This window comes from Eurosta solidaginis, chromosome 4, assembly GCF_040869045.1.
Source record: "Eurosta solidaginis isolate ZX-2024a chromosome 4, ASM4086904v1, whole genome shotgun sequence".
In the NCBI taxonomy this organism is placed as follows: domain Eukaryota; kingdom Metazoa; phylum Arthropoda; class Insecta; order Diptera; family Tephritidae; genus Eurosta; species Eurosta solidaginis.
This window is the reverse complement of record NC_090322.1, coordinates 144,716,979-144,737,801: the sequence shown is the minus strand read 5'-3', so window position 1 is coordinate 144,737,801 and position 20,823 is coordinate 144,716,979. Positions and strand designations below refer to the sequence as shown.

Genomic DNA, 20,823 nt, shown 5'->3' with positions numbered 1-20,823 from the left:
AGCTTTTGATACGGTCAACCATGGCTCGTTACTGCAGGACCTGGAAGGGTCTACCCTTCCCCCATGTCTTAAAAGGTGGACCGCAAATTATCTGGGTGGTCGGCAGGCATCGGTGCAATTTAGAAACGAAACATCAAAACCAAGGAGAATTAAACAGGGGGTGTCACAGGGTGGTGTCCTATCCCCACTTTTGTTTAATTTCTACATATCTAAGCTACCTTCACCACCGGAAGGAGTCACAATCGTTTCCTACGCCGATGACTGCACAATAATGGCCACAGGCCCAGGCCCAAAGATCGATACGCTATGCAATAAAATAAACGGCTACCTCCCTGATCTCTGCAGTTTTTTCGCCTCGCGAAACCTGGCATTATCAACGACTAAATCTTCCGCGACCTTATTTACAACATGGACGCCCCAAATGTCGACCATTTTGAACATCCACGTCGATGGCACTACGCTACCGACTGTCCGACACCCCAAAATCTTGGGTGTGACGTTTGATCAGGATCTACATTTTGGTGAGCACGCAGCCGCAATTGTTCCGAGAATTCAGAGCCGTAACAGAATCCTCAAATCCCTCGCTGGCAGTACTTGGGGAAAAGATAAAGAAACGCTCATGACTACATACAAAGCAATTAGCCAGCCGATTACGTGCTACGCCTAACCCATATGGTCGCCAAGCCTAAAAATCACCCATTGGAAGAAACTACAGGCCTGCCAAAATACTGCTCTCAGAATCGCCACGGGCTGTCTTCTTATGTCCCCAGAACACCATCTGCATAATGAGGCGAGAATACTCCCCATCAGGGAGAGAAATGAGATGCTGACCAAACAGTTCCTGTTGAATACCCAGAAACCAGGGATCCCAACAGACATCTGATTGATGAACCAGCACCGCCTACGGGCTTAAGGAGTCATCTCCGTAAGCATTTTGAGGAAGTACGGCACCTGAGAACCCAGCCGTATGAAGTGAAAAAACACAAACAGGTCCTTGGTGAACTCCATAAACAGGCGTCGGACCTTTATGCCGGGAATTGCCCGGTGAATCCAGTACTTAACGAAAATTAGCCAAAACTTGCGGAAGAGGAACGCATACTCCCCAGGGAAACGCGTGTCACTCTTGCTCAACTTCGTTCTGGATACTGTAACAGGTTAAACTCTTACCTATCCAGAATCAACCCCGACATACAAAATGTATGCCCCGCTTGCAATGTGTCCCCACATGACACCAACCATCTCTTCAATTGTAATGTGGAACCAACGCCTCTAACACCCCTTTCCCTATGGTCCACCCCTGTTGAAACGGCAAGTTTCCTTGGACTCCCGTTAGAGGATATTGATGACAATTTGTGATCGGTTGCGGTTATTAGGTGGGGCGAGCATTGCTACAACAACAACAACAACATATAGAAGATTCATCCGTTCCCCTTTGTATAAAAACATAAACTGCAAATTATCCGAACCTATCCGGCCAAATCCACGGTCACTGTTTTGCGAGTGGAATATTGGACGTTGACGTCGATGGTGTTGCGTTACCAATTGTCAGCCATTAAAATATCTTAGGAGCAACATTCGGTCACACTCTCACCTTCAAGAAGTATGCCATCGAAGTTGTATCTAAAGTACAAATCCGCAACAAAATCCTCAAGTCGCTTGCCAGTAGCACTTGGGGAAAAGATGAAGAAGCATTGCTAGCCACGTACAAAGCAATTGGCCGGCCATTCAACAGAAAATCTAAACTTCGATGATACAATCTTACCATAACCCTCCTCATATATGGCGAAGAGAAATGAATTGCAAGTCACTGAAGGCAGTGCTTGTGTTTTAAAAACATTTTCTTATGGTCCAAAAAGTTACAATGGCCTCATAAGATCACCACTTGAATCGCAAAAATATTTTTTACACAAAGAATTCTTCAATTACTTTTGCAATTCCTTTGAGGAATGGGAAATTCGAAAGTACTTTTTCCATTCCTTGTAATGTAATTGGAAAATTTTCAATTACATTTCCAATTCCTTTCCAAAGTACTTGGGCAGAAATTACATTTGAACAAAGTATTTTTTTCTCAATTACAAACAAAAATTTTTTTTTACTTGAGCCTCAAAAAACGAAATTACTTTTGGTATTTTTTTTTGAGGAATTGAAATGTAATCAATTCCTTTGTTGTGGAGGAAAGGAATTGATTACTTTCCTCAAGTACATGTAATGGGGAATCGACGGGTGCTGATTACCTAAAGTAATCATTACTACCCAGCTCTGCTGTTGAATAAATAACTCCACTATTCAATAATGCAAAATGGCCTTTATTAAAGTACTTCACAATAACACTACTACTTCTCGACAGATAGCGTGCTTAAATCAAACTCATCCATGATTGCTCAGATTGCGCTCTTTTATACTCTTCGATTTCCTCGTTCCATACTTCTAGGCGTTTCCAGAATTTACTTAGTTACCAGCTATAAAATTATTACTACAGATGCACGTGTATAGCTTCTCATATGCGCGTATATATGTGAGTAATACTTGCACAAATAATTGCCTACTTTTGGGAGTATCTCAGATATATGCATGTGTTTGTGCGTTGCTCTCCGCTGCTTGTATGGACATATGTGTAGACATAATGATTAATTTGGTTATGTGCATACAAGTCACTGCTCAGTATCGGCTTAGAGATGATAGTATCCCTTAGTGTTGCTAATATTCGTCACAATATGTGTATAAAAATTTTATTATTAAGATATTCTTCAAGACCATTGTAAAGGTCTTCAAGTAGGATATGTAGCAGCACGCACATACACAGCCACGCTCACCTGATAAAATGCTTGTTCTTGTTCGTTTTTAATCATCTTAGGGTATGATATTTAAATATTTTTTGATCAAAATTTTCAAAAAATGCTGGCTGGGTTAGCAGGTAGATTTTCGAGGGGTATTAGATACAAAAAACTGTTAGTGTCGTTTTCTCAAACCCAGGTACATTTCAAGCAAGAGCATATTTTTAAGGCAGGAAGTGTTTTCTTTGTAGAACTAGGGAACCATTTTGTCTAGGTAGGCTTGAATTTTTACTTGATCTAAGTATATATAATAGTACATGCGCCTTGTTCCTTCATAATATCTGCAAGGCTCGCCGGATACTGTTCAGCTTATAATTGCAGTTTATAACCCGTCATTTACTTAAAAAGATAATATGAATAAAAGGGTGCGACAGTTTGAGTGTACAAATGATCCAGATATGTTCTGTTTCATCTGCGGTCAATTTATCGTTAAAAGGATGCGACGTGTGTTTTCAAATCCTTTGAAAGTTACATACTATAAGTATTTTGGAATTGAGCCTAAAAACCATGGACACCGAACACTGTGTGCACCACGTGTCGGGTCGCATTGATTTTTTCGGAAAGCGGAACAAAAAGGTGCGTTGTAAAAATTAGGAATTTGCTCCCTTTTAATGCATAGCTGACTAATTTCTGAAACTATCTATTTAGGCGACATGAAATTTATTACACCAATGAAGCGGAAGGAACCAACTTGTGTACTACAAAAGTACTTGGGGTTGGAAAGTCAAGAAAAGTAACATTTGGGAGCGTATCTACAGTGTCATTACTAGAACTAAATTCAACGGAACATTGCCAGAATCAAATTTAACTTTAGTTCCGGCTCCATTTTCATTGTCAACAGCAGTATCTGATTACGCGGCATCCTGTTGCACTGGATTTCAAACGGAAAACAAAGAAAGCACAACTTAATGATTGGATAAGGGATTTGGAATTGTCAAAGGAAAACGCCGAACTACACACCTATCGTATGCAACAATTTATATTTGTTTCATCCGATGTTAAGGTAACATATTATAGAACTCGTCACGAACAATTTTCCAAGTATTATACGAATGAGGCCAGTGTTTGTTACTGCAAAGACATTGCTGGTCTATTCAAACAGTTTGGTGAACCATATTATTCAAAAGAGTGGCGATTGTTCATAGACGGCAATAAATTAAGTTTAAAGGCCGTATTATTGCATATTGGCAACCAAAAGCCATCTATCCCGATCGCGCATGAGATAATGCAAAAATTGCTCACATACGAAGAACATGATTGGAAAATATGTGCCGATCTTAAAGTCGTTGGAATGCTACGTGGTCTACAAAGTGGATACACAAAATACTGTCGTCAAGACCACTACATCATAAAGGATTGGCCAGAATATATAGCCCTAAATCTGAATTCATCGTCCAGTTCCGAACAAACAAGAACGAGCAAAATGTAAACAAAAAATTTGTTCCGAATTGAAAGATAAATCCAGACTAAGAAAAGTATATACTAATGTGTCACTTATGTATTTATCTAATTTACTTTTTTATTTTCTTTCAGGAATAAATATGTCTTTAAAAATTCATTTTCTACACTCCCATTTAAATATTTTCCCGCAAAATATTGGCGACGAAAGTGACGAGCATGGCGAAAGGTTTCACCAGCAAATCAAAATGATTGAAAGTCGGTATCAAGGATTCTGGGATGTCGCTATGATGGGTGACTACTGTTGGTTTCTCATAGGAGAAACCGATCCTAATCTAAATAAGTGGCAAAACAAGACACATAACTTTTTCAATTATAAAATAAGATCATAGAGTTAAGACAGAATCTTATGTACATATGCTATTATTTGTAGGGTACTTAAGTTTTACTATATGGATATATTTATTTGAATGCTTATAACTTTTGTATTAGTTCATCGATTTTGTTGGGTGAAAGCTTATTTTTTTTTGTAATAAAACAGAGCTTAGAGAGAAAAAAATCTGCAAAAAAAAAAAATAAAAAGTTTTCGAGATCCTTCCTCGCGAAGTACAATTTTTTTATATTCTTACAAAAAAAGTTAAAAAAAATCCGTAATGATTGTTCGTTATCTTTCAATACGTACAGTTTATAGCAAATTTTATTAGTTACCTTTTAAAAGCTTCAAACCGTTTTGGAATTGCTCAATTCGTTCTTGAGATATATATGATTAAGTGGACCCAATTTTTTATTTTTTTTTTTTGAAAAAAAAACGGTATTTCGTAAATATCTCAAAAACTTTACCATAGAATTAAAAATAACCTTGATTTTCGGAATCAGGGGTGAGTTTACATAGGAATTTCATAATGGTGTCTCTGGTGCATTTGGCTGTAAACCAGTATCAATAATAAAAGGCGAAAACGTGTTCGGATTATTAAAACCGTGGCCAAAACGCGTCTATTAAAGTCTTCCTAGCGGTTTTGGTCGTGTTTTCGCAATCGCCCCCGGTAATAAGGTATCACAATTTGTGAACTAAAATTGTCCAAAACATATGGATTTTAAAGAGAGATGTAATTAAGTGCTCGTTTGAAAATAAATAAGGGTATTTCTTTGTAATTTTACAATTAAATTTTTACGCAGTTTTCATTAGCGGCTACTACCTACACTTTTTTGGGCCTAAGAAGTATAACAGTGCCAAATAGTATCCACAAAAAAACGAACTAAAATAAATAATTATAACGAAAAGAAGCAGCTGTTTTCTTTTATATTCCAACGAGAGTAAATACAAACAACTTAAACTCTGCAAACGTGTTTCGAAATTCATTCTATACATATATCCGAGTGCGCTCTTATCCAATCCAAATGTGTAGAGGTCTTTGCAAAAACATCGGGTTGATCAAGGCCACAATCATCAGTCACGAAGCCAGCCACGGCCACTAGCTTGTCGGCCAAAATTGCCGGACCACCAGAATCGCCATAACAGAAACCCTTATTAACCGGACGAGCTAAACAATATATATGAGAAGTATCGAAAATGACTTTGTCATTACATTCTGATTTTGACAAAACCTTTTCGGTAGTATATTGCAATTTTGTCGCTAAGGCGCCATTTTGCGACCGTTGTCCCCACCCAGCTATAGTCACTGTTGTGTCGACAGGTACCTCCGTAGTATCCAATGCGATAGATTTTATAGTGGTTGTATATACGAGCGGTGTTTCCAAGCGAAGAATTGATAAATCATGTGATTCATGAAAATAATTCTCATGAGCAACGATTTCAGAAACTTTAGCGATTACTCCATCACACAGGCGATTATTGGAACCCGCACGAATAGAATATTTTTTGACGTCTTCCCTGTAAAGATAAAAGTGTAAGTATTGTATACGCTGTATACGTCGATAAAAACATTACAAGATAAATTTGCCTCTTCGAACGATATGGCCAACACAATGTGCGGCTGAGAGTACATATCGATTACTTAAAATCGATCCACCAAAAATATGTATATCTTCCCTTCTTACGGATACTATAAATGGAAACTGTCCTATTGCGGCGTCATTACCACTAAGTATACGCATTTCGATGGAGGGTTTAGCGCTAGTCGATGTGACTACCACGAAACAGAGTGCTATAATGGCGAATACTTTCCACATACTTCCTGATGTTTAAGAAAGCAACTGAATATTAAATTTATACGTGTCGACCTTATATAGGCAAAGTAATTCATAAGATTTCAAAAAGAAAGTATGCTCTCTTAGACTATCTGCGTTTTTATTTTCTGTCGAATAACGAGATATGATATTTTTTATTATTCTTGCAACATTTACTACACTCAGGGCCGTAGAGAGAAAATCCGGGCCCGGGACTAAACAATTTACGGGCCCCTATAAAAAATCCACCAATACATTTAATTAATTTGAATTAATGACGTCTCATTCATGAATCATTAATAATGATTCATTATTGATGGATTACATCAAACAAATTTTTTGCAACGTCAGCTAAATTATTTTAGAGCTGAAAATAAAATTAACACAGAATATTTACTATTTATACTGTTTTATTGTAACGTAGAAATAAAATGCTCTTTTACAGCCACATATTGTTTTAAATAATCTTTTCCAGTTATTTGGTAACATTTTAGTACATTTCTGATAAATATAATGGTTATATATTTTAATTATTCAATATAGAAGGTTCGGATATCAAAGAGCGACTTTTCTTGCTTTTTTTGCTTCAATTTTTTTTTATAATAATATGCAAATTTAACTGTCGTGCCAAAACGGATTCAACACAAAGCGTGGCAAGTCCTGAAACTCGCTCTTGAGATGAACACGATCTATGAAAGTTTTTGATTCTTGCAAGGACGCTGAAAGAACGTTCTGCCTAGCTACAGTGACAGGAATAGTGCAAAAGATACGTGAAGCAACACAAATGTTGGGGAAAATTTTATACAGATTTTGAACATAGATGGCATTTAGCAATTCCAACCTTTATCAAAATTTGCTTATCATAATTGATTTATCTATTGATAGAAAGTTCTACATCTTTTGTTATAAGATCCGGAAATAAAATGAAAATCAGTCTATAATCAACTAAGTTATAAGGTCATAAGTGTCCGAAGGTACAAAAAACCGGTTTTTTACCCATAACTTAAGATTTTGAGGGTGTCCGGAAAATTTCTTGTATGCAGTCTTGCTTAGATCTTCAAGATGTACCAAAAAAAATGCCATCATTTCCCAGGTATTTTCACTTTTGTCTTTTTTGTAACACTGTGTAATATTTTCTATTCACAACTTACAACTTGTCAAATATCACCCTGGAGGTACGAACAGTCCAAAAATATATGCCTATACTTACGTGCAATACTCTTTCATGTGGTGTCACTTCGAAATTTTTTAATTTATTTACTTGCAATTATATTTTGCGAACTGTAACTCATTCACTTTTACTTGAAAACAACCCTGCAAAAATCGTTGGATCATGTGGTCCACGTGTCATACTGGAGTACATATCATTACACTCCACTGTAATGCAGCAATGGACCAACTCATGTTTCTACACGAACATGTTGTAAGCCGATCATTGCTCGTTTTTAACGATTGTTATCACTACACGGTGTTTATTGGACTGTGGGTACTCCATGGATTACTTCGATGTAATGCGGAGCTGGAGTATATGGTCCGGTCCTAGGACATCGCAATGTTAATTGGACCATATTTTTTGTATGAATTGTGGTTAATTTTGGAGCACTCGCTTGGTCCATAGCGATTTTTGCAGGGAGGGAGTACTCCATACATGCATGCATAGAGTACTCGCGATTTTTGCAGGGAAAGCCTTCACTTCGATGTACCATTTCAATAAAACGATGACTTACACACATCTGAATAACGGTATATTGAACGCTGGCGATTTGATTTAACGAATTTTGCAGCTGAAACTGGATAATCAGTGCAGTCATTAGGTATCATTGGGCGCTTTCAGCAAACTCAACTAACTGATACCCTGCAAAAATCGCGAGTACTCCATGCATGCATGTATAGAGTACTCGCTATGGACCAACCGAGTGCTCCAAAATTAACCACAATTTATACAAAAAATATGGTCCAATTAACATTGCGATGTCCTAGGACTGGACCATATACTCCAGCTACGCATTACATCAGAGTAATCCATGGAGTACCCACAGTCCAATAAACATCGTGTAGTGTATGTTCTTGTAGAAACATGAGTTGGTCCATTGCTGCATTACAGTGGAGTATAATGGAAAGTACTCCAGTGGACCACATGACCCAATGATTTTTGCAGGGTACTCGCGATTTTTGCAGCGGTGTTCGTGTAGAAACATGAGTTGGTCTATTGCTGCATTACAGTGGAGTATAATGGTAAGTACTCCAGTGGACCACATGATCCAACGATTTTTGCAGGGTAGTGATACGTTGAAAACATGTTTGCGTCAGTTGAGTGATATAAATTGTGCTTTATAAACAACGTTTTGAGCCAGCTGCCAAATGAAATATTTATTCTTAAATTTTAATTTTTTCACACTTCACTATAATATTAAAACGAAATGCATATATTCGTTGCTTTTGAAATTCGGCTTAAAAATTGCACATGGAACAACTAAACACTCTCCTGAATTAAAAAAAGAATGTCTTAGTACATCTAAATCGCAGTCCCCTCAGAAACCCCGGGCCCAGGGGAATCCCCCCATTCCATCTCCCCTCTCGTTGGGCCTGACTACACTATACGACAAAATGACCTTTTCACAAGTAATTTCTCTCTTTTTCGAAGTAAGCCTCAAAAATATGTACAGTTGACTTTCGAAGTTCGAAATTGGGCCATTCTAATATGTTTGTTTTTTATTTATTGTGTTAAAAATATCAACAAAAAAAAAACCCAAATTTATATACAAGATTAGGGAAGACTGAGTGAGTCCATAGTGTTACTAGAAGTTTGTTTAACGACCAAACTGAAAAACGCTATCAAAAACCAGGACCTAGAATGTTATAAAATAACTCTACTATTACTGCTTCTAGATGTGATAGTTGTATTTGCTCTTTTAGTTGTAGTGTTATTTGAACTTCGTACTTCTACGTCATTACAACTTTTGCCAAAGGGAAAAAAGCAAAGTCAGATAGCGGATTAGATCCCAGCGCGTTGAAATGTTTCTGCGACTTCAGGGTTTTAAGTTCCCGGCATAGAGGTCGGACGCCTTTTTGTGGATATCACTGATGACCTTTTTGTGGTCTTCTTCTACATACGGCTGAGTTTCCAGGTGCCGCATTTCCTTTAATACTTGCGAAAATGACTTCTTAAGTCCCTGGGAGGCAGGTCCTCTTCAATCAGATGTCCGTTGGTATGCCCAGGTTTTTGGCTTTTCAACAGAAACTATACACTAGAAGACAGCCCGTATCGTTTTTGAGAGCGGTATTTTGATAGGCCTGCATTTTCTTCCAGTAAGTAATTTTTAGGCTCGGCTACCATAGCGGGGTAACCCCATTTATCAAAGCATATTGTGGCGAATTTTAGCATCACCATGTTTTTAGTAAATAAAGGCACAACAACAATAAAGCAAGCTGCCACTCTTGTATACATGAACAAATCAATCATCATTTATACACAAACATACAAGGCAACGAACAGATACGCACAAACACATGTAATCATCAGCCGAATTAGTTACACATACACCCGCACATGGCTACAAGATAAACATAAACTACAAATATACATGGTAACCAAGCAGAAGATACAAAAGCTATAGAAGGCGAAACGTCTAGACCTTAGGAGAAATATGCGAACAAAGCAACAGAGATTATAAAAGCAGCGCAAGCTGAGTAATCAGTAATCAGTTTGATTTAACAACGCTGTTAATTGCGAAGTGCAGTATAATTGTGAAGTATAATTCTGCTACTCCCAAACTAATCTAAATAAAGCCCAGTTTGCAATACTGAATATTAATAATATCAGAATTCCTCAGAATTCGTTACAATATCATAACATCTTGTATGTGTAACACAAAATTTCGAAAGAATCTCTGACTTGCAGCACTTTTCATAAATGAAATTTTTTATTTTTAGATTTTCAGCTTAAAACTGTTTGGTTTTGTTCGTAAACCAGAAATGTAAACACGTTTTTGTTTGAATTGTTTAAACTTTTTGGGTTTGTTTTAAAACAATTTCTGGATTTTAGACGTATGGCACTATAAGTTTAAAATTTAAAACCAATAAGATTAAAAACAGTTAAGTAAATTGAAGGAGTGTGAATTTAGATATAAAGCAGTTTGAAATATTACTTAAGCCGACATTTGTGTTTAAAATTTTAACAAATGAAATTTTCCATTTTATAAATTTGACGCGTCCAACGCTTTTATTTAATTGTCTGATCAAGTAGTTTCTAGCTTTTAATATTATTATTACTTCATGTAAGTATTGTTTTAAATACAACCTTTAACTTAAACATTTTTTTAAATTACTTTATTTTCAAGTTTTTAGTCTTTATTTAAGTGCCTATTATTTCTCATTCTATTTAGTTCATTTAGTGACCCATTATTACAAGAACTCTTTCTTGACAATTTGTTACAATCTAAGTCCTCAATACATAATTCTTCCAAACACTTTTCTCGACTCTGCGCCACGATGCTTGTCCCTCCAAATCCAAAATGTATTGATGTCACATCTACACGGAATGTATGTAATATTTGTTCCAAATATGAGCCAAATCGGACCACAAATACGATTTTTTTTAATATCTCCATCCTTGATCATGAACTATATTCCACGTTTCAAGCTTGTAGCTTATCGGGAAGTTACTTAAATTTCAATTACAAAATTCTGTTCGCTACACAGAGTCCAGCTAAATAAAACCGTTTAAAAAAAGTATAATTTTTTTTATTATTTTCGGACGCGTTCCTTCTTCAGTGTATTAAAAGGAAAGTTGCCGCTGAGGTACCGATCTCAACCTCAGATTAATCCTCAGGAGATCCAAGTAAGTCGCGAGCGAAACACACAGCATAAATTAACTCAATGATTCCACCTCATCATTCTCTATATAGCTGCAACAGAATGGGGTTTCCAATATATTGAGACTTGCGCATAGATTCCCATTCGATAGAGCTTTGTCAATCCCTCAATTACCATTGATAGATGCGTCTTAGTGAACCCAATTATTTCCGCAGACCTCCTACCATCCACCTCCAGCCAGAAAGATCTTGCTACCCTGCAAGAGGGGGTGTGCGCCCAATGCTTGCTGAGCAGACTCGAGGCCTATCTATGCAGGAGCACTAACTTCCGCTTGGAAGACACACATAATTTTCTGATCCTACGCCTATCCGATTCCTCACTGAAATCAATCAAAAACATAAGGAAAGCAGCGCCACAGGCTGAAATTTGGAATTGAAACTTGTATGGTTAACATTTTAATACATGGGGATGCGAAACAAAATATTGACCTTATGACCACTTTAAAAATATGATTTGACTTTATGATCATATCAGAAAAACATAATGGTGGTACGGTCAATATCGTGTCGAAATTATAACCATTTAAAATTTGAGGTTGTGACCATTTCATAAGATCATAACTTCAATTGCCCTTGTAGTCGTTTGAAATGGTCATAAGGTAAATTGACGTCACCCCTCCCTCTTTTAGCACCGGTTACTTTCTGGAACTAAATAACTTTTCAGAGCTGGGTATTTCTTTGGATCCGGGTACTTTTTGAAACCCGGGCAATTTTAATAACCGGGTACTTTTTCAAATTCTAGTAGTTTTTCAGAACCGTGCACTTTTCTAGAGCCGTGTACTTTTTGGACTTTTGGGTATTTTTCGGGTCCGGGTATTTTTTAAAACCGGGTACGGTAAAAAGGAAGATCCAAGTGGAGCTAAAATAAGTTTAAAGAATAAATCAGTTACGTTTATGAAAAGAAATCACAACCATAAACCCTGCCTTTCTTACATGATTTTTATAATATTTTTCATTTATTGCGATTTTATGTAAATCCTCTACAGAGGTTACAAAAATACAATCAAACCCTATGTTGATATTCTTGCAAACTTTCCTCTTATTGTTATGGCCCCACTGAGACTTTTTTGTTTTTCTGCAAAACCACTTAACGTCATGCCAAGAAAATTATATTGACTTTGATTTTCACACATTTTCTTTGCGCACATCTTCTTTTGTGTCTTTAGCGTACTTGCTTTTTCAATTTGATATTTCCCAAATATTTAATCTTGCTATAGCCATACAATTTTTAATGAATCGACATTTTTATTAATTGGCAGTTTGGTCGTTCTTCCTTCTTTGACGTACTTTATTATTTCAATGCGTATGTACAGGTACAGTTTCTTTCTTCGCCGTTTTTCGTTTTTTTGAGACTGTTTTAACTGCTGAAAGTTTGCCAAGTCAAATAAATTTCGTCAGCTCTTTTTATAACCTGTTTACATACGCTCGAAATTTCGTCAGTTTTTCTTTCCTCTTCCTAGACTTTGTTCTGCTTTGCGCAATTGTTCTTCGTTCACTTTTTTTCAAGTTGAATAAAGAGTGTATAATTAAAAATGCAGTAAACATTTGACAAAGTTGCACGAAATTGAAGTGCAACATTTCATTTAGTCTCTTGTTAGCTTTTGCTTCGTTAACTTTTTCCTTCTGCCTTAAGAAGTTGTGCATAATAATAAGTGAGTTGTGAATTATTATGGAAAAGCGTCGTCATGCGCAAGGCGTACAGTTCAGGGACGACCTTTTAGTTTTTGTCCTCTTTTAAAGCTTTCAAAACACTATACACTCATCCAGTCTATATGAAGTCTTCACGGACCAGCCAGTTCAACCTAATGGTTCCAAAGACGTTGTGCATCTTGATGCAGTAAACACTTAGTCCTTCAAATAGCCATCTGGGTTGTGTTTTAAACGCCAATTCTACTGACATATAGCTAGTCCTTCAAATAGTCATCTGGGTTGTGTTCCAAACGCCAGTTCTACTGACATATAGCTATGCCTATCACAAACGAACACAACTTGCAGTAAGTAATCCCAAATAAACTCAACGGAATACAGTTGCAAATAAAGCGATTGAGTTAGAAAAGCCTTAGATGTTGAAATTTCCTTAAAAAGACGGCAAATAGATCTGAGGTGAGAACTTATCTCCAGAACAGAAAATTTAGTTATGTTATATTTAACTCTTTACTGAATTTCAATATTGTAGCATGAATAATACCAGAGTTATGCAGTATCAAAGATTTCATTTGTATGGAATATATCGAAATAATTTTTAGCCTATGATTATCCTTGGAAGGTTCTTGTGAGTGTTTCAAATATGGATGTGATCGGCTGATACGCTTAGGAAGCAACCCTATCTATACCTACATAGATGAGTTGTACGAGCTGTAGGAGACATCAACACAGTCCAGCGAATTAAACCACAACGGCTACGTTCGCTAAGTCGTTTTACGCCGAAAGAAATGAAGCTAGTAAAATCAGCTTATCACTTTTGTTGTTCTTGAAAAAAATCAAGTTTATCGCATATTGGTTAATACAACGGAGTTTTTTTTCCAAGAGGACAAACTTGTATGGTCATTTCAATAGAAGAAGAGCTGTTGGTCTAAATTTAATAGAGGTAACAAGTAAGGAAGTCTAAGTTCGGGTGAAACCGAACATTACATACCTAGCTGTACACTTGAAATGCTGTTGTTGTTTGTTTTGTGTGCTTGATAGTGTTACAAGGCTGCGCAAGAATACATATACATATAGTTCTATTCTGAACTAATTTAAAAGAAGCAAAAAGGATACAGAGGCTAACACCAATGACCTTCAGCGGCTAATATTGCAGCTTTCCTTCAGATATGGGGATTTCCCTACTGTTTATTTTAAAATAAAGATATAACAGAACAATAAAAATACGATTGGTACAAAACTATTTTTCGCTAAGTTTTAACTTATTATTTTTGCCTACAACCCTTTGAAAAAACTTTTATTTAAAAGTGGGCGTGGTCTTTAGCCGATCTCGTCCATTTTTTCTAGAAATATTTCCTGCTATAGGGAAAATCTGTGCACCCAATTTTATTACGATCCGTTAATCTTTCTTCGAGTTATGTCTCCCGAAATATAGAAAATTGCTTAGTCATAAAAGGGGCGGTGTCACGCCCATTTTTTAAAATTTGATTTTTTTCTTATTTCTTGATATAAATCCACTTGGGAAATGAAACACCATTGATATAAAGATCTTTTTGCAAAGATATAGCTTATTTTATTCGTCCACGACCCTTTTAGAAAACTTTTATATAAAACTGGGCGTGGTCCGTAACCGATTTCGTTAATTTTTCTTCAAATCATTTCTTATAGTAAAGACATCTTCTCTGCCGAATTTTGTTACGTTTAACGATTTTTGATTTATGATTTATAATATTTGTAAAACTGATTTTATCACAAGTGGGCGGTGCCACACCCATTTAAAAAAACTTTTTCAAATTTTTATCAAGAGTCTCAATATCGATCCACATGTAAAAATTCATCATTCTATTCAACAGAATAGATTGGTATTGAAAGTGAGCGAGATCGGATGATGACCACGCCCACTTTTTATATATATAACATTTTGGAAAAGACAAAAACCCTGATTATTTAGTAAATAATACACCTAGAATGCTGAAATTTGACATGTGGACTGATATTGAGACTCTTGATAACAATTTGAAACAAAATTTTAAAATGGGCGTGGCATCGCCCACTTGTGATAAATATTATAAATCATAAATCAAAAATCGTTAAACCCATCGTAACAAAATTCGGCAGAGGGGTTGCCTTTACTATGAGGAATAAAAAAAAAAAATGTAAGGCGCGATAACCTCCGAAGAGATCTAAGGCCGAGCTTCTCTTCCAATTTGCGTTGTGCTCCTCTTGATTTTCCCTACAAATTGGCCGGACGGGACCTACATGTTTTATGCCGACTCCGAACGGCATCTGCAAGGCAGATGAGTTTTCACTGAGAGCTTTTCATGGCAGAAATACACCCGGAGCGCTTGCCAAACACTGCCGAGGGGCGACCTCGCTTAGAAAATTTTTCTTCTAATTGAAAAACCTTATTTCTAAAATTTTGATGTTGCTTTGCCCGGGGTGTGAACTATGAGGAATGCTTTGAAGAAAAATTGACGAAATCGGCTAAGGGCCACGCCCACTTTTATATAAAAGATTTTTAAAAGGGTCGTGGACGAATAAAATAAGCTATATCTTTGCAAAAAGAGCTTTATATCAATGGTGTTTCATTTCCCAAGGCGATTTATAACAATAAATAGGGAAAACTTCAAATTTAAAAAAATGGGCGTATTTTCTTCTAATTGAAAAACAAAAATTGGGTACACATAACAAAAACGTAACAAAATTGGGTACACATATTTTCCTTATAGCAGAAAATATTTCTAGTAAAAGTGGACGGGATCGGTTAAAGACCACGGCAACTTAGATATAAAACAAGTTTAAAAGGTTTAAGACGGTTGTAGACCAATGAATCAATGATATTTCACTTATCAAGTTTTATTGCAAGAGGAAATGGGGAGACATTTTTTTTAAACGGGCATAAAAACGTTTTAAATTCCCCTGTGTTACTAATTGGCGCCAGTTAGTCAAAAACCGTTTGAACGATTAACTAGGTAAGTAAGAAAAATTAAGATTTTTTTACTTCAAACGTTACTTGCAACTACTCTGCGTACACTAAAGTGGGCGTGGTAAACTTCTCGCCTATAATCAAATATTTAAAAACAAATACAATATACTTCCGAAGGTATAAAGGCCGAGCTTCTCTTCCAATTTGCGTACCGCTACTTTTTGTCTTTTCCTATATATTGGCGGGACCAACGTGTTTCTTGCCAACTTCAAGCTGTATCTACAAGCAGTTGATTTTTCTGCGAAGCTTTTCATGACAAAAAAACACTCGGTGTGGTTGCCAAAACATTACCGAAGGGCGGCCCACTTAGCTGCATTTTACACTTACACAATGACAAAATAAGGGCGTTTCTAGTGGTTATCGGCTTCAAAAAGTTAGTTTGGTCAAAATTTATTCACATGACTTTTTGTTGGTTTATGCTTGACTTAATTTAACTAAATCAACATAAATATCGGTACCAGATGAATAAATAACACTGTACAACATTCGACTGGTTAATGCACCAAATATTTTTTTAAAGGGAATGATCCATAAGCAAATAAGTAATTTCCCAATTTTTCGATATTGGCTTTCGAAGTTCGAATATGGACTCATCCTTATATATTTTATCAATTTATTATGTTTGAAAAGTTAAAAAAGTTAAAATGTAGACATGATCTGCCTTATTTTCTTCTTTTATCTATATTAATTTTTTTAAGCTTACTCGGTTAGAATGGGGCCACAATAGAGCCGGAAGGTTGGCGCAAGGGTGCGGAAATGGTGTAACACACTATGCATGTGTATACCGATGGTCCCAAATTAACGGAAGGGGTCGGGTCTGTTGTTTACTGTGTCTATCCCGAAACAAGTAGATCATACAGGGTGCCAGATCAGTGTAGTGTCTTTCAGGCGGAAATTGTAGCGGTGAAGAAAGCAGCAGAAATTGTGGAGGAAACGTGCTTAAGCTCCAGTCGCGCCATTATATATACTGATAGTCAGACGGCGATTAAGGCAATATCATCAAGAAGTATGCTGGACCCAGGCCCACAGAACGATGAGCTTTGTAACAAAATAAACAGCTATCTCCCTGATCTCTAGGTCCTGATCTCTAGGTTCGTTAAGACTCAAGCTAGCAGACACTCCCGTTCCTCGGAACCGGACGCAGCTTTAAATTTTTTTCCGGTAATAAATTGCCAATAAAAGTAATATCAATTATTCAAGTCGTTCGGAAGCTGTAGGTCGTGTTTCCACGAAGTGTCTGCTGGCTTGAGTCTTAAGCTAGCAGACACTCCCGTTTCTCGGAACCGGGCGCAGCTTTAAATTTTTTTTGAGGTAATAAATTGCCAATAAATGAGGTATAAATTATTTAATATATAATATTGTTGTTTGCTATAGTGTGTCTGCCACCTTAATAGGACCGGAAGCGGGGGGCATATAACAGACGACAAAATTGAAAAGGGATACGTGCAGAATTTTGTGCTATTTAAGTGCTCAATAGTTCCAAAAACGATTTGTTTTTTGACAACTTTTAATGTTTTTTTTTAAACATCAAAAGTGGGGGTCCAGCTAGACGTTCAGCTAGACAGCTCGACCCCCCACTTTTGATGTTTTAAAAAAAACATTGAACGTTGTAAAAAAACGAATCGTTTTTGGAACTATTGAGCACATTGATTTTATTGTTTGACCTAGTGCTTATGAGGGGGGGTCTAGCTGGACGTCCAGCTGGACCCCCCATTTTGAGGTAAAAAACAAGTACTTAAATTTTGAGCACAAAATTTTTTATTTTGGGAACGAATTATCACATAAATAGCCCATAATTCCTGGCCCATCAAATTTCGAATCCGTCGTGGTGGGGAGGGGGGGGGGTCCAGCTTGACGGACCTCCGATCTCTCCAGTTTCTTCGCCTCGCGAAACTTGGCACGCTTCAAATGTCGACATCCACGTCGATGGCACCATGCTACCGACTGTCTTACACCCCAACATCTTGGGTGTGTCGTTTGATCAGGATCTTCATTTTGGAGAGCAAGCAGCCGCAATTGTATCGAAAATCCAGAGCCGTAATAAAATCCTCAAATCGTTGGCTGGTAGTTCTTGGGGGCCAGCCGATCGCGTGCTACGCGTCCCCGATGTGGTCGCCAATCCTAAAGACTACTCACTGGAAGAAGCTACAGGCCTGCCAAAATACTGCCATCAGAACCGCCACGGCTTGTCTTCTTATGTCCCCAGAACACCATCTACATAATAAGGCGAGAATACTGCCAATCAGGGAGAGAAATGAACTGCTAACCAAACAGTTCCTGTTGAATACCCAGAAACCTGAGCATCCCAACAGGCATCTGATTTATGAGCCAACACCGCCCAGGGGCTTAAGGAGTCATCTCCGTAAGCATTATGAGGAAATACGGCACCTGAGAACGCAGCCGTATGAAGCTAAAAAGCACAAGCTAAATAGCACAGTTTAAACTCTTACCTATCCAGAATCAACCTCGACATACAAAATGAATGTCCTGCTTGTAATGTGTCCCCACATGACACCAACCCCCTTTTCAACTGTATTGTGGAACCAACGCCTCTAACACCCTTCTCATTATGGCCCACCCCTGCTGAAACAGCAAGTTTCCTTGGACTCCCGTTAGAGGACATTGATGACAATTTGTGATTGGTCGCACCTATTGGATGGGGCGAAGCACTGCTACAACAACAACAACAACAGAGACTTCGCTCCGGCCGGACCAAGTATCTATATTGGGTTTGCGGCCATAAAGGGATAGAGAGTAACCAAAAGGCCGATAAACTCGGAAAGAAGCGGGCAGTACTCGATGAGTCAACGAACGTTGTCCCAATGCATTTGGGAGACAGCAAAAGGAGACAGGAGTTGCACATGATTCATCAAGCAGGAAAGGCATGGACAAATGCGCGGGGATGCAAAATTTCTAAGATAATGTGCAAAGCCTATGATATAAAACTCACAAAGTGGCTCATATCTCTGAAGAGAGAAGAGATAAAGCTTACGGTGTGCATACTGACTGGACACTGCCTTCTGGCATCACATGCTTTTAAGTTAGCCCTCGTTAGTAAGAGCAGATGTAGGAAGTGCGAGCTGTAGGAAGAAACAGTTGAGCACGTTCCGTGTTCATGTCCTGCGCTCGCCAGGTCAAGGCTGTAATCATCTATTAAGCTAGGTCCTAGAAATCACTAAGTTATTTTATAAGTCCTGGTACCTAGTTAGGGTTTTTAATGTTTAGTTGACAAACAAATTCTGGTAATACTATTGACACATTCAGTCTATGTGAGGTTTTTGTTGACCAGCCAGCTCAACGTTAGAAATTAGAGTCTAAAATTTAAACCATTTATCGGTTTAAGCAATTTTTCAAGATTTTTTAACTTAATTCAAAAGCTTCAATTTTAAACCTTAAAACCAAACCCAAAAAGTTAAAAAATCTTAATAATATAAACTTGTTTGCGTTTCTGGCTTACTAACAAAACCCAAGGCTTTAAACCTATTGTTAAAAATCCAAAAATGAATAGAAGAAGAACACAAAAAGGTTCTCAGTGACGTCCACAAAAAAACATCCGAACTCTATGTCAGGAATTTCCCTGCGAAGTCTGTTCTTAAAGTTAAATACCTGAACTCGCAGAAGAGAAAAGCAATATCTGGCATTTCAACGCGCTGGGAGCGAATCCGCTATCTGACTTTCCTTTTTCCCTTTGGCAAAAGTTGTAATGAAGTAGAAGTACGAAGTTCAAATAACACTACAACTAAAAGAGCAAATACAACTATCACATCCAGAAGCAGTAATAGTAGAGTTATTTTATAGCATTCTAGGTCCTGTTTTTTTGATATCGTTTTTCAGTTTGGTCGTTTAACAAACTTCTAGTAACACTATAGACTCATTCAGTCTTACCTAATTATGTATATAATTTTTTTGTTGTTGATATTTTTAACACAATAAATAACAAAAAAACATATAAGAATGGCCCAATTTTCGAACTTCGAAAGTCAGCATATATATTTTGGAGGCTTACTTCGAAAATGAGAGAAATTACTGTTTGCTTATTGCTAAAAAGAAATTGGTTTGGTCCAGAGAGAGTGATTTTGTCGTATAGTGTAGTAACAGCAAGAATAACAAAACAATATCATATCTCGATATTCGACACAAAATAAAAAGACAGATATATGCTAATTCAGCACCCACCACCTTCAAGTCTTAGAAAGCATACTTTCTTTTTGAAATCTTATGAATTACTTTGCCTATATAAGGTCGACACGTATAAATTTAAAATTCAGTTGCTTTCTTAAACATCAGGAAGTATGTGGAAAGTATTCGCCATTATAGCACTCTGTTTCGTGGTAGTCACATCGACTAGCGCTAAACCCCCCACCGACATGCGTATACTTAATGGTAATGACGCCGCAATAGGGCAGTTTCCATTTATAGTATCCGTAAGACGGATGGGTGTACATCGGTGTGGTGGATCGATTTTAAGTAATCGATATGTACTCTCATGCGCACATTGTGTTGGCCATTTCGACGGCAATGGTAGATTTATATTGTAATATTTTTATCGATTTACACAGCGAATACAATACTTACACTTTCATCTTTACAGGAGAGACGTCAACAAATATACTATTCGTGCGGGTTCCAATGAGCGCGTGTGTGGTGGAGTAATCGTTAAAATTGCTGAACTCGTTGCTAATGAGAATTATTTTAATGATTTACATGATTTATCAATTCTTCGCTTGGAAACACCGCTCGTTTATTCAAACACTATAAAAGCTATCACATTGAATACCACGGAGGTACCCGTCGGCACAACAGTGACTATAGCTGGGTGGGGACGACAGTCGCCCTATGGCACCTTAGCGGCAAAATTGCAATATACTACTGTGAAGGTTTTGTCAAGATCAGAATGTTA

At 37.2% G+C, this 20,823-nt stretch overlaps 1 protein-coding gene and 1 long non-coding RNA gene across 2 annotated transcripts; one reads left to right on the top strand and one right to left on the bottom strand.

Annotated features, from left to right (window-relative positions):
• The first annotated feature begins 2,937 nt into the window (after positions 1-2,937).
• On the top strand, positions 2,938-5,264 carry LOC137248229 (uncharacterized). The gene is made up of 3 exons (XR_010952129.1): positions 2,938-3,410; positions 3,483-4,309; positions 4,368-5,264. It is a non-coding gene; the product is annotated as an uncharacterized lncRNA (long non-coding RNA).
• Positions 5,265-5,488: 224 nt separating this feature from the next.
• Positions 5,489-6,425, bottom strand: LOC137250439 (serine protease SP24D-like). The gene is made up of 2 exons (XM_067783245.1): positions 6,181-6,425; positions 5,489-6,123 (listed from the first exon to the last, which is right to left on the bottom strand). The coding sequence occupies exons 1-2, from the start codon at positions 6,420-6,422 to the stop codon at positions 5,589-5,591; spliced, it is 777 nt and encodes a 258-aa protein (XP_067639346.1). The 5' UTR covers positions 6,423-6,425; the 3' UTR covers positions 5,489-5,588.
• Between the last annotated feature and the right edge of the window lie 14,398 nt (positions 6,426-20,823).

Bases quoted from the DNA above. Each gene is read 5' to 3' on its own strand.
- LOC137250439 (XM_067783245.1), bottom strand. From the start codon at position 6,422: ATGTGGAAAGTATTCGCCATTATAGCACTCTGTTTCGTGGTAGTCACA. The intron at 6,124-6,180 runs GTAATGTTTTTA...TTATCTTTACAG, and splicing joins CGAAGAGGCAAATTTATCTT to GGAAGACGTCAAAAAATATT.